Here is a 12517-nt window from a genome sequence, read left to right as displayed (position 1 = left end):
CTATCTCAGCAGTGTGATTAGTATCAGTTATAGCATGAGCTGAGTAATTTAATTCTTTTAAAAAATGCAGTCACCATTACCACACTCCAATATCCATCCTGCTATTTTTCAGAAAACTGATTTTCCTTTCTTAAATGAATGATAATAAATAGTAATGAAAACTTATACAGAACTTTCCATACAAAGCTGACAAATTAATGAATTGTTATGCAAAAAATATCCCAAGATAAACTGGCTCAGAACTGACATTTAAAGAATTTATGCAGTAACACTATGTGGGGAGGAGGAAAGGAAAGAACAGAACAGTATGTTGACTTGACACAGAATTTTGAACCTTCATTATGACATTAGGCTTAGCACCTTTTCAAAACCAAACTATACTTCACTATCCAGAATAGCTGAGAATATTGGGGTCTATCAAGAGAGAAATGAAACAATCAAAGTGAAACATTTGCTCTGCAAATAACAGAAAAATATAGGGCAGCAGCTAGTCTATGAAAGCAAGTGTCAAGTTCAAATCATGCTCTCTTCAGATGAAACGTTTGCTGACTTGCTCCACTTAATCTTCATAGAAATAAATAATAATTTCTAACCAAAACTTCTATTATATGCCTTGAAGCAGGTTTTCCTCTATCTTTAGAAGGACACAACTACCTTTTCGTATTCATACACAGTGGCTTTAGTCCAAATGTAAAGAAAGCCATCACATAGATGATGCAATATGCCTGTATCTACTGGGGTCCACACCATAGATGTGGTGATAACAGTTTGCACCACTGCCGGGTAGCATAACTGGTGATGGAGTGTATAAAACTGTGATTCTTATGTAAGGAGGAGCACATGGACACAATGATCACTCAAATGATGTAGCACTGTTAATTCTTTTGTACAGGATCTCATATTGTCCTCTGACTTTACTTTTTATGAACCTCAAGTGTACTGAGCAATCCTTTCTGTTCCCTTTCAGGGTTATAAAACTTTCAGAGAGGTTTACAACAAAATTATGCCTTTAAAAAAGGTTGAACTCTCCTCTCTGGCTAGTGGGGATAAATACCTACAATAACATTTGAAACTAGAAGGTAAAAATAACCTCTGCTCTTGAGCCTTTTGTGCAGTCCCACTTACTTTGTCTTAAAAAGGATATAATAGAATTGTAAAGAGACAGGCAAAATGATAATCAGAAGTAGACAGCAGTTTTCCTATGGTGAACCACTGAACTTCACAGATAAGCAAAGAGATGAGAGTCGGGTACAGTAAAGGGTTTATAAACTTACGAACAACAAAGAGATGAGTAAAGGCTAGTAACTTTTTCCTCAAGAAAAAGAGCTCCCCAGTCCACCCAGTGAAGTCACCAGATGGTGGATTTAAAATAAAGATAAGGAGCTTCATTTAAATACAGCACATAAATGAAGTGGAAGGCATTGCCAAAGGATGTCATGGATACCAAGATTTTAAACCGTTTCAAAGACAAATTCAGGCCCATCAGCAACCAAAACATGCTCTGGTCCAGTGCACGTCTCTGGATCAGGAAGTCTCTGAAGATGTTGTGTTCATTCTTTTCATAAAAACCTGTCATTGAGAGAGACAGGATACCAGATCCCCATGGCACCAGAACAGTAGCTGCTACAGCACTAATGTGGGGAGTGGTTCCCCCAAGCCCTATTTTCTATAGCAAATATTATTTTGTATAATCATGGCATGCTCACTTGAATACAGAGAGCAAGGTAGAAGGATCCATCAGTATTCTTCAGTATGCATCTAACTTCTAAGCTGATCTTAAAAACCTATGTAAAGACCTTACAGCCAAACAGTGCTGCTTTCACAAAACTTTCAGATCCTTGATATTTTTATGGCATGAAACCATTACATAAATACCTTTCCTGCCAGATCTGTTTTATGTCAAGATGACATGAAAAAAGAAAATGCAGCAGAAGTATTTTCAGGTGCAACCTCTGCATATCGTACTGGACGAAACATGAGACAGTTCTCCCATTTCATCTGCTGCTTTCCTTTGCAAGCTTAGGCAGGTTACTTTGCTCCTTCCCTCTCCTGGTCTCTTCTGCCTCCTTTAATTTGTAACTTTTGTGCAGATGTCTTCTCTCAGGGATCTTCTCATGGCTTCTGAAAGCTGCAGTCTTCTCATGCTATTATTTATCATTAAGAAGAAGAATGAAACCTTCCCTTCAGTGTTAGAGGAGTTTGCTTCCCCCTTTCCATCACCTCCTTCCCCTCTTCAGGAAGTTCTCTATCCAAAGTCACTGGACAATGTTTTAACACACAGAAAACCACATGGTGCTTCAGAAGAGGTTGCATGAATGCGAGTGAGACTCTGTCTGTCTGTCCTCCCAGAGATACACAATTTGCATCACTCTCTTCTCTGGGGAAGTTGTCCTGCTCCTTCTTTGCCATCACAGAGTCAATACTGACCGTTCACCTTCCAACACAGTTTGGAGACCATGGTGTCTTCCACACTCTGTGGCCAAGAGCAACCGAAGGAAAAACAGGGTTATGTGACAACCACCAGAAACATTCACCTACCTCTGGTGCTGCCTCTGCGAGGAGCACTGAGCTAGAGTGCCACCGCAGCAGGGTAATCAAAAGGGCCAAATGCACCACAACAACCTGGAACTGCAGCATCTGCAAAAGAGAACAACCTATTAATGGCTTCACAGATGCATTGCCAAGTTCACAGAGGAACCTCACTCCAAAGTTCTTAAAGAAGTGAAAGCAAAGGGAGATTCTGTTCCCGTGGCTTTTAATCTGTTTTACCTTACAGAGCCACTGCATGAACCCCAGATATTGCCAGCTGAGTGCCCTTCACCTCTGGGTGCAGCATCAGCTCCCTCCTCTTTGCTCCTTTACAGCCTTGCAAATCTTTTCCTTCCTTTCTGCACAATAGCCCAGTCCCTGCAGTGGCAGGAGTAATGAGTGCAAACTTGCATTAAAACCAGATGAACTAGACGCTCATTTGTAAGCTCAGAGACTTTGGCTCGTAGCCACTCAGGTTGACCCTGACCTCCTCGCATGCTAGACAGGTGCCTAAAGCTATTACAGAAATCACATAACCCCCCCAGCAACATTTTGAAAGCAAGGTTACATTTCACCAGTCCCCAACATGATGGTAGTCACAACTTTCAGGATTTTCTTGGGATCCAGGAATAAAGTTATCCAGGTCCCACACGTGGGAAAAGCCAACAGAGGAATCCATTGCTCAGACTGGTGGTGTTTGGACCATGCGCCACAGCTGTAGAATTGCAGATACCTACAGAGCCTTTAAGTAACACAGGGAGGCATGTTTTGGGAGGCTCAGGATCAGGAAGCTGGGCGCTGCAGGGGTTTCTTTGGCCATGGGTTTAGGCTGCATTGTTTAAGCCCTTATTTGGATCTAGCTCTTAAAACCTGCTTCCAGCTTACCCAGGTGGGAATATTTCAGGTGATGTTAATAAGAACTAGACTGGGGCCTCTAGTGCCAAAGGTATCTGCTAATTTGCTGATTACTCTGTCTCCAGGTCCTGCCCCAGAGTATAATTCAAGCCTGATTGCGCCATTCTTTGCTGACTCTCTGCTTGGCAAAAGCAGAAATAGAAAGGATGTATAAATACATTAAATACATTTCTGTGATGTATGATAGTTGTTTTATCCTCTGCATAGAAAATGTCCCATTAGATCAGGCAGAAAATACACGCTAAAAAACACTTGGCTTTGTACTTTTTCCTACACTACAATGGAGAAAAGCCCCTAAAGTGTTTAGAGTCCAGTTTTAAAAAGTAAAGATAAGACATTTGTAGTGTTGTTTCTTGAAACTCTGTTTCCTGGTTGGCTTTTTCAATACATTTTACATGTGCTTCTGTTATTTGGTTACCCCACTATATATCTTCTTTTTTTTTTTTTTTTTTCTTATATTGTCCATGAGGGATCAACAGTGAGGAAGAAAGCTGCTGGTTATTCTGCAGGGGTGAAGCAGACATAGTTCACTGGAATCAAAGGACAAAGACAAAGCAGTAAGCCAGGTGGTACCACTGTCTCTCATTCCGATGGCAACAGCCATTAAAGTCAGACCAGGGTCTGTCTGGGTGTTTTTAAAGCTGTAAACCTCTACAATGTATATTTTTGTATGTGGGTGTGCATTGAAATTTGAAGTAGCAGTCTCTTACCTTCACAGGTAACCACATCCTGATTATTTGGATACAGAGACATAAAAATAAATGGCGAGGTTAAAAACACATGTTTATTATGCTTTAAGGTCTGTGCTGGTATTCATTCAACCCAAAGACCAAAGAGCTAAAAATAGCAACTGGTACACTAATCAAAATAAACATTAAGGCACCTGCAACACAAAAGACATTTGATTAACTGGTCAGAACTTGACGCCAGTGAAATTAGCAGAGGAAATTGTAAGGACTTTAAGCTTGGCTCTAGTTCCCATGGAAATGAGTAGCTAAGAAGCAATGTCCCTGGTTTAAAAGGGAGCAAAACTTAAGTCCAGCAAGATCCTATTATGCTGATTTTCAAGCGGTGTTGTGACTAAGGTGGAAGAAAGAAGCGGGTTTGGTCTAGTGAAGCAGTTTAGCTCTAGAAAACCATTTGCAAAACTAAGAGTGCACTAAGAGTGCATAGAGGACTATGCAAACATAATTAAAATCACACTATCTTCTGCCAGTTTGAGACTTCGCTTTCCACCTTCAGCCATATCATAGGATCTTGGTTGCTAAAACCAGTTGCTGCTTTTTCTCCTTGAGCTCATCTGTTGCAACTGGGTAAGCACAGCCCTCCTTCCAAGAGGGGTTTTCCCAGCCACATGCTGGTTATTGCTTCACCCCCTACACATTTTACCTTGCCCCATTCCAAGAGAGACCTACACTGAGGCTCGAGAGTATTTGTTACTGAAGGGGAACAAACAAAGCTCTGACAGCCACCCTCCTTCTTCAAAAACCCTGAATTTCCAGCTTTCTTCTGAAAAACTCTTCACCACGTATTTCACAGAGCTAGGTCAAGGGATTAGGGTATCATTCCATGTCTTTCATATCTCAGGGTCTGGTGTTATCTGACATAAAATATGGTTTACCCTTCACTAAATGTTACTACAAGTCTGAGATTCAGACATATTTATGTGTTTTAGTGATCTTTTAGCTTGAAATGCGTCAAAACTAAAATTCCTCATATAATTAGGTATCTTTGTTGCAAGTCCAATTAAAATAAAATTAAAGATAAAAGAGAGAACATTATTCTACCTTATCAAAGCAGGATAAACATTCAAAACTTTTTCTTAGGAATCTGTGCAGAGCCATTTTCCAAGAAAAGATCACAAGAAAGCAAAATTCTTTACCAAACAGAAACTGTTAAGTCTCCAACATCAAACCAAAGGACTTAAAAGACGTTTTTCTTTAAAAGAAAAAAAAAAACCAAAAAAAAAAACCCAAAAAACAAAATGACATTCTGAAGATAAGTGGGCTGAACAAACCCTAGACAGTGTGCAATTCATCACCAAGCTCCAAACCCATTGCCTGTCAAAAATGGTAACAGCTGTCATTGTTCTTACCCATTTGAACTATCATATTTCACATTACTGTGGAGATTACTCCGCAAGTATAAATCACAAGAGCTTTATTTTTCTTGCTGGCCTGTTAGCAAGAGAACTGAGGCAAGACATCATGCCTTGCACTGTAATCTTTCACTTCAGCTGCCACTATATATTGATGACTGCTCTGCTTGTTGTTGCGACACCAACAGGGGACATGCCTGAGCTCACCTGCAAATGAGGACCTTGCTCTTACAATAAGCACGTTGTGGCTGAGCCTAGAAGCCCTTGGGGTTTTTTGCTGTATGCTCTGATGCTGACCTGATGCAGAGCCAAAGCATGACTGTCCCATAGGTACCAGGAAGCTCCTGGCAGCACCCATTAGGACTCCAGTCCTTCTGCTATATGAGCACTGAGCTGGTACTGATGAGCCTCCATCACCTGTTAGCCATGAGGATCTCTCATACCATGCAGATTCCAACCAGCTGGGGGAAATCATGGCTGTGTTTGCAAGCCATTTACTGAGGTATTTTGTTGCTGCTCCAAAGCCACAAAATAGACTATTAAGTGCTGCTACCTATCTTAATCAAAGGTACCACTGAGTCCTGACATTGGCCTCACCAGCCTTGGACTGGACACCTGATGGGAATCTACTTTATGGCCAATAAAATTATGATGGATGAGTATCTTACCAAAAGAATAACTTATAAATAGCTTGTGTGAAGATCTGAGAATGTCTGCTCTTGCTGAACCAAATTTGCTCCGCTTTCAAAAGTTGTAGCATGGATTCTCTGAGCATACTCATTACCACAAAGTCAAAAATATACACATACCAGCAGTCCTAGTGATTTCAGAAACTCCTAAGGGACCATGTATATCTCAAGTGTAATTTTCTAGGCATGTAAATATCAAAGAAAAGGGAGAAAAATCAAAACAAATCCCACCCTTAGGTAAAAAAAGCTGAGTCCAAAAATAGGTTAGAGTGGTGTTTTTGCTCTCATCCCACAGATGAGATATGGAACACTTTTTACATACTGCTTTCTAAAAAGATACTGAAGCAAGACATTGAAGCATGGGACTTGGTGACAAAATGAAGTGTAAGCAGTGTCACAGTGTGTTATTGATAATGTGTTTTCTGGAGTAGGTGTAGATTTTTTAAACAATGCCATTTATTTTATTAGATGTATGGTACAATTTATTTTATTAGATATATGGTACAGATACTGTCAACTTCTACAATGTAAATTTCCCTCTATTTTCAGTTTCCTGACCATGTAGATACATAGGTTCATGTAGGTTTCATCTGATGTAAGCAGAGAGAACTTAAAATTTATGAACTTGTGCAAGATGATCCAGTGATTTTGAGAAAAATGTCTAGGTATTTCTGTGTCCCAAATGAAACATTTTGTCTGACAGCATTTCAAGGCCAAGGATGTTCCACTTTCTGCAATTAAGTTCCTTAAATGTTTCTCAAGAAGGCACTTCAGATTAGTCATTGCTTTTTAAAGTTTTCATTTCAATAATTGCATTCACTGTAACAATATGATTTCCAGTGTTTGGTCCTAACATGTTTTCATATCTCTGTGACAGTCATCTTTGCCTGTACTTTACCAAAGTATCTATTGTAAATGCTTACTCAGCTATTGATAGCTGCACTTTTGGTAGGTGTACATGCAGCCAGAGGATATTTCAGTATACAACTGTTCCGACCATCTCTACTCAGATAAAACAGATTCAGCAATGGCTTAGTCCCTGCAGGGTTTGACTAGAGTCTACACTGATCCTGCCCATGGAAGGAGCATCATTTGCAGGAGCAGCACATGGATCCCATGGCTCGTATGAAGAAAGGCTGAAAATGTGGCACTCTAGTTCCCATGCAGAGTACAGAAACTGTACAAATGAACACAGCCCTACTCGAGCACATTTGTTCAACAGACACGAGCATAAAGCAGGAAAAAATTAACTGTCACAGGTGGACAAACACTTGTGAAATACCAGTCAGTCATTGTCCTCATCTCTTCATTTGAATAAAGAGCATGAAACCAAACGGCCATGCAGAACAGATAAGGATGCTTCTCTTTAGAATGGGCAGGAAGGAGGCAAGTTGGACATCTTGCAAAAGTGATTACACTGTGCAAGGAAACCATTTTTAGCAACAGATTTTGGAAATTTAAAACCTCAAACTCACTTCAGTGCCATAAAAGTACAAAACTGTGAAGCAGAAGACACAGCAGAAGTGATAAAACCCATCTAGAAACCTAGAAACTATTGAATAAGAAGGACACTATGAAGTGTATGGAAAACAAAATGTTATTAGACTACACTTCATTGGCAGCAAACTCTCAACCCTACACTATTTATATATATACTGACTGAACATGCCGACTTTTCTTAATGTTTCTAAAAACTTTACATTTAGCTTTCTTCCTTCATCTTTAGCATGAGAACTAAAAGCTATTCATTGTTAGAGTGCCATCTTCAGCATTGAAAGTAAAAGTAAAAAACCTTTCTATTGATAAAAATCCAGAAATATATTGTGTTTTTCTATATTAGAAAAATCCCCTCCTTTTCTAACCGCATTGGAGTGATAAGAGGAAGTTCTTCCTACCTGGTATGAAGAGTGTATTACCAGAATATGTTATTAATATAAAAACATACGCCATTTAAAGGCCAGTAAAGTTAGCCCTCAAGATAAGCTCTTAAGAGACAAGAATGGCATTGGAATTTTTTAACAAGAGAATCAAACACTGATGCTGATTTACTGGATAAACACTTAAATGTTCTGATCAAGGATATTAACTGAAGAAGAAAAGTCAATTGCTTGGTGAAGATGCATTGCAAATGGAAATTAGGGAATAATCTGTTTCTCTGGGCTGACTAAGAAGAAAAGGAAAGCTGCAATCACTTGCAATCTTTCATAGGGTCAATCAAGAGAGCTCTTACAACGGTTGCATGGTTTGAATTTTTAAATTTGCTGCTTAAGAAGCCAAGAGAGGTACACTTGTCATTCATTCAAAGAGTGAAAATGAAGACCTAATCTGCTGAAATCAGTGCAGCAGGTATTTATAAATACTGAAGAACACCTGGTCCAGCCAGAAATATTTTGCTGTTTTACCATCATTAACCTCATAGATTTGCTTGGTTGGTTGTGTTTTTCCCTATTGTCTCTCATGATATTCAAAGTATTTTACAAGGAAAGTAAAGTTGAGCTGCATTTTGAATACAGGTGGGCAGAGACAGATAAATGTAATAATTCGCCCCAGGATTCCTGAGTGAATCAGTTGGTAGGGACACAAAATGTCCCTGCAGCTGCTCAGCTTTCAGCTCTGCACTGCCCATGAGAGGACAGTTATTCCAAATTGAAAAGCCAAGTAAGCAAAGCCAAAAGCACTGTGTGCTTGTACCTCAAAAATAAGTGGATTCTGAACTTTATTGTAGCCTCTGGACATCTAAACCAAAGGTTATTCACATGTATTTACTTGTACAATTCCAGTCTGGGAGGCAAAAAGAAACGGTGAAATAGTTTTGAACTCAGAATGGAGAAATTACAATGATTATCACTGAATCAGAGTCTGCCTTCATTTACAGTGGTACAAAGCTGAAGTAGTCAGATTACTGGATAATGATAATTACCCTGTTAGTGTAGGAATGTTTTCGCAGGGTTATTCTATTATTGCAGGAATGTGGCAGAATCTGGATCAACATTTATCTAATATGGGATATAATAAAACCCTTTTGCAGATCCATAAATTATTTTCCCAAATAATTTATCTTGTGCTTTAAAATATATTATATGCAGAAAGCTTGTCTACCACATGTGGTATTTAGTAATGCAAAGGAACTATTCTGTCACAGCTCTTCAACTTATTTTAAGAAGTAATATGCATTTTACAATAACATATACAGAGGAAAAATCCGTAACAGTATAAACAGACAGCAGTTTACTGCAAAGCACTGCAATAGCATGAAACTAACTAGTCACTGTTGTAAAATGCACTGACACATGTTGTTTAAATATTGGCTGATTAACTGAAGGAAACAAGTTTCCACTGAATATTATTAGTTCAGTTTGAATACCAAAAATACTAGGTGAGAGGCATGTTATTATCTTAATCTCAAACTGGAAAGAGAAGCTGTGCTTTTCCCATCAGACGTGGGCATGTGTATCCCTCGTGCATGCCTGTTAACGCAAAATACTTGAAAAAATTAAAAGGAAGAAAGCACAGAAGGGAAGAAAGCTTCTGTAAACAGAGCAGAAGACACAAAACATCCCCAACCCATCTCTTTCCTCACTCCTCTTACCTTGCATTGGACACAAGCAATTCCAACCTTAATGGTCCTGCTAAGTTCTTCCCCCTAACTTATCCCTAATGTTCAGCTTGCTTTCAGAGTTTTTATAGTCTCTGCTGTAGGCTACAAACTCCAATCCCTGCCTTTGCTTTCTCTTACATCATTTCTAAAGATTTTCCACTGATCCTTGCCCTAAACCTTCCTCTGTCCTGCACTCTCACACACATACTTGCCTCACATTTGTTATATTTATTGCACTGATCAAGATTCAAGATGATTAGTTTAATTAAAGATCTAGTTTTTTGTGTTTGGTGGTGGTTTTTTTTTTCTTTGTTTTCTTTCAAGATTCAGCCAGCCATGGAAGTGGAAAGATTTTCAGCAGCATCACCATTCCTCTAACCTCTCACTGTTGCAAACTGCAGCACAGAAACTTGATGTCCCGAATTATTTTTTTTAACTTTATTTCTTTGGGACAACAGGAATAACTTTAGAAGGACTGCATTAACTTCATATTTGATAAGGAGTGTGTTTTGTAAAGCAAGTCACAAGAACTTAAGTCTTTCAGACACTTCATTTCAGTTATTGAAATGATTGTGAAGTGTGAGCTACGAAGCTGCTCGTCTTCCCTAGGCAGTACACAGCAGATTGTAGAACAGATTCACACAGAAATTGTAGACTTATTTTGAGGTCTAAAATTTCCAACCTGTGCAGACTCCTTAACAGTTAATTCATAGCGACTTCATTCTCTAAACAGATAGGCTCAGTACTTTCAAAATAGTTTTTACTCTGACTTGACAAAAGCTCTTCCTACAAGCAACAGAGAGTAAAAGGAAAATTAAAATGCAGCTTTGCAATAAGTGGGAAAACTATTACAGCCAGGGAGCACAAGCTTTGATTTCAACATCTGTCTTGATCAGAGTGATTAGAGAGAGACAAGAGTTTAATCATATTATAGCACAGCTCATTTCCCAGATGAAGATGGCCACAGAGTTTTGCAGCGACAAAACACTGACATAACTTTACACTGACATAAAGTGACAAATCAGGGCAGTTCATTACAAAGCATGTCTTTGCCACACATCCTGACTGAGGTATCGGGGGAAAAAAAGCCAACGGAGAATGAGAGGCTGGTTTTGATCATAAGCCTAACACAAATGTACAGCCCCAGAGAACAAGGAGAGGCAAAGCAAATAATTCTACAGCATCTCTCAGTGCAGGCAGATGTGGGAGCGTGGCCTAGTGTAGTGCTGCAGAAATACGCATTAGCCATGTGAGCACCCACACCAACGACAGGTTGGAGCAGGCAAATTGGGACTGGTTTCCACTGCAGGGCAAAACAGAACAGTGATGGCAGCTGCAGAGGTCCCAATTGGCTCTGTGGATACTACAGCTGCAGCAGAACCAAAACAGCAGAGCCAAACAATGCCAAACTGATGAAACACAGCTAAAAATGCTGCCACTGAAGGAGAACTGGACTGTGCTCCATTTTACAGTGCCACCTCCATTTAGATGGAGGCTTCTTGCTAGAAGTCCAAGGACACAGCAGTATTTGACTGATCTGTATAAAAACATGCGAGCAGGATCTCAGGAAAAAGATAATCATGATCTAACCACAAGATATTATTAGATTTATGGGGTACTTCTGCTACATATGACCATGAGGTGTTGATGACCAGCTACTACAGTTCTGGGTGCTTAGGTTTTTTTCTTTTTTTTTTCTGTTGGAAAGACACAAGGTGGCATTTGCAGGCATTTATTCCTGCTGGGAGTTTTTTACAAGTCCTACCTCAAGCTCTTTAAAGCAGGACCTCTGCAGGGCTCCATTCTGCCACCACATTTGATGTTGATGAGTCTGGTAGGAGGCATGGGCTGTGCCACTGTAAGCAAGCTGACAACAGAACTAAATGCTGGTAATGTAGGCATTTCAGTATTTCACAACACAGGGTGAAGCCTGGAGGATGGCTGAGACTCAGCCAGCTGAAGCTTAGCACCTCAAAAGAGCAAGTGGGATGGTGGGTTGCAGAAAAAGCAGGAGGAGAAATGCAGCCATACTGTCATCTTCTTTGACTCTAAGGGGATGTCTAAGACCTGGTAGTAAAATTTGCTTTTAGGCCCTCCACTGATTGGTGATCCTATAACAAAGCTCCAGCCACTTTTGTACCACCTGGACCTACTGTGAAGTTGTATCTCTTCCTTTTAGGTAAGTAATACACACTTTTTCTATTTCAAAATAAAATTATCACTGTGCTCTTCCCACAAAAGCATACAATCTAAAGGATTTCAGAAACTGATGCTGATAGACACAGCTATCATCATCTCTGACTAGGTGTGAAAGACTCATATCTGAATAAAAGCCATCTTCATGGGCTGCTATTGACCTTAGAATAGGACACATGTTACTGTTACACATTGTTTTTTCCTGAAAAAAAAAATTAAAAAAAAATAAAATAAATAGAGTGTTAACATTTAATTTCTTGTTCTGCATTGACTTAGATTTAGCAACAACTTAAAGATACCTTTATGACACCTTCTGGAGAAGGCTGATAAGGAAGCTTCCCAGATAATGAAAATGGTATATAGTGGTTACTTAGCTGGCAGAGTGCCCAAAGAACAGACATCCTCAATGCTACCGTGGTTTAATTATACTTACAATATAATTACGTTAGAACAACCAAGAGTTTGGAAGGAATCTTTATTGTCTTAACCATA

General features: G+C 39.4%; 1 protein-coding gene across 5 annotated transcripts in view; it reads right to left on the bottom strand.

The window, feature by feature from the left end:
* Positions 1 to 12517, bottom strand: part of OSTN (osteocrin) — a 53707-nt gene that overhangs the window by 5432 nt on the left and 35758 nt on the right. For all 5 annotated transcript variants that reach the window (XM_074153704.1, XM_074153703.1, XM_074153700.1 and 2 more), the window contains one exon: positions 2539 to 2637. In XM_074153704.1, coding sequence (XP_074009805.1) covers positions 2539 to 2637 — 99 coding nt within the window. The remainder of the gene's footprint in view (positions 1 to 2538; positions 2638 to 12517) is intronic.

This window comes from Numenius arquata, chromosome 9 (assembly GCF_964106895.1).
Source record: "Numenius arquata chromosome 9, bNumArq3.hap1.1, whole genome shotgun sequence".
NCBI lineage: Eukaryota > Metazoa > Chordata > Aves > Charadriiformes > Scolopacidae > Numenius > Numenius arquata.
Note: the sequence above shows the minus strand (reverse complement) of the source record. Positions and strands in the feature narration are given on the sequence as shown.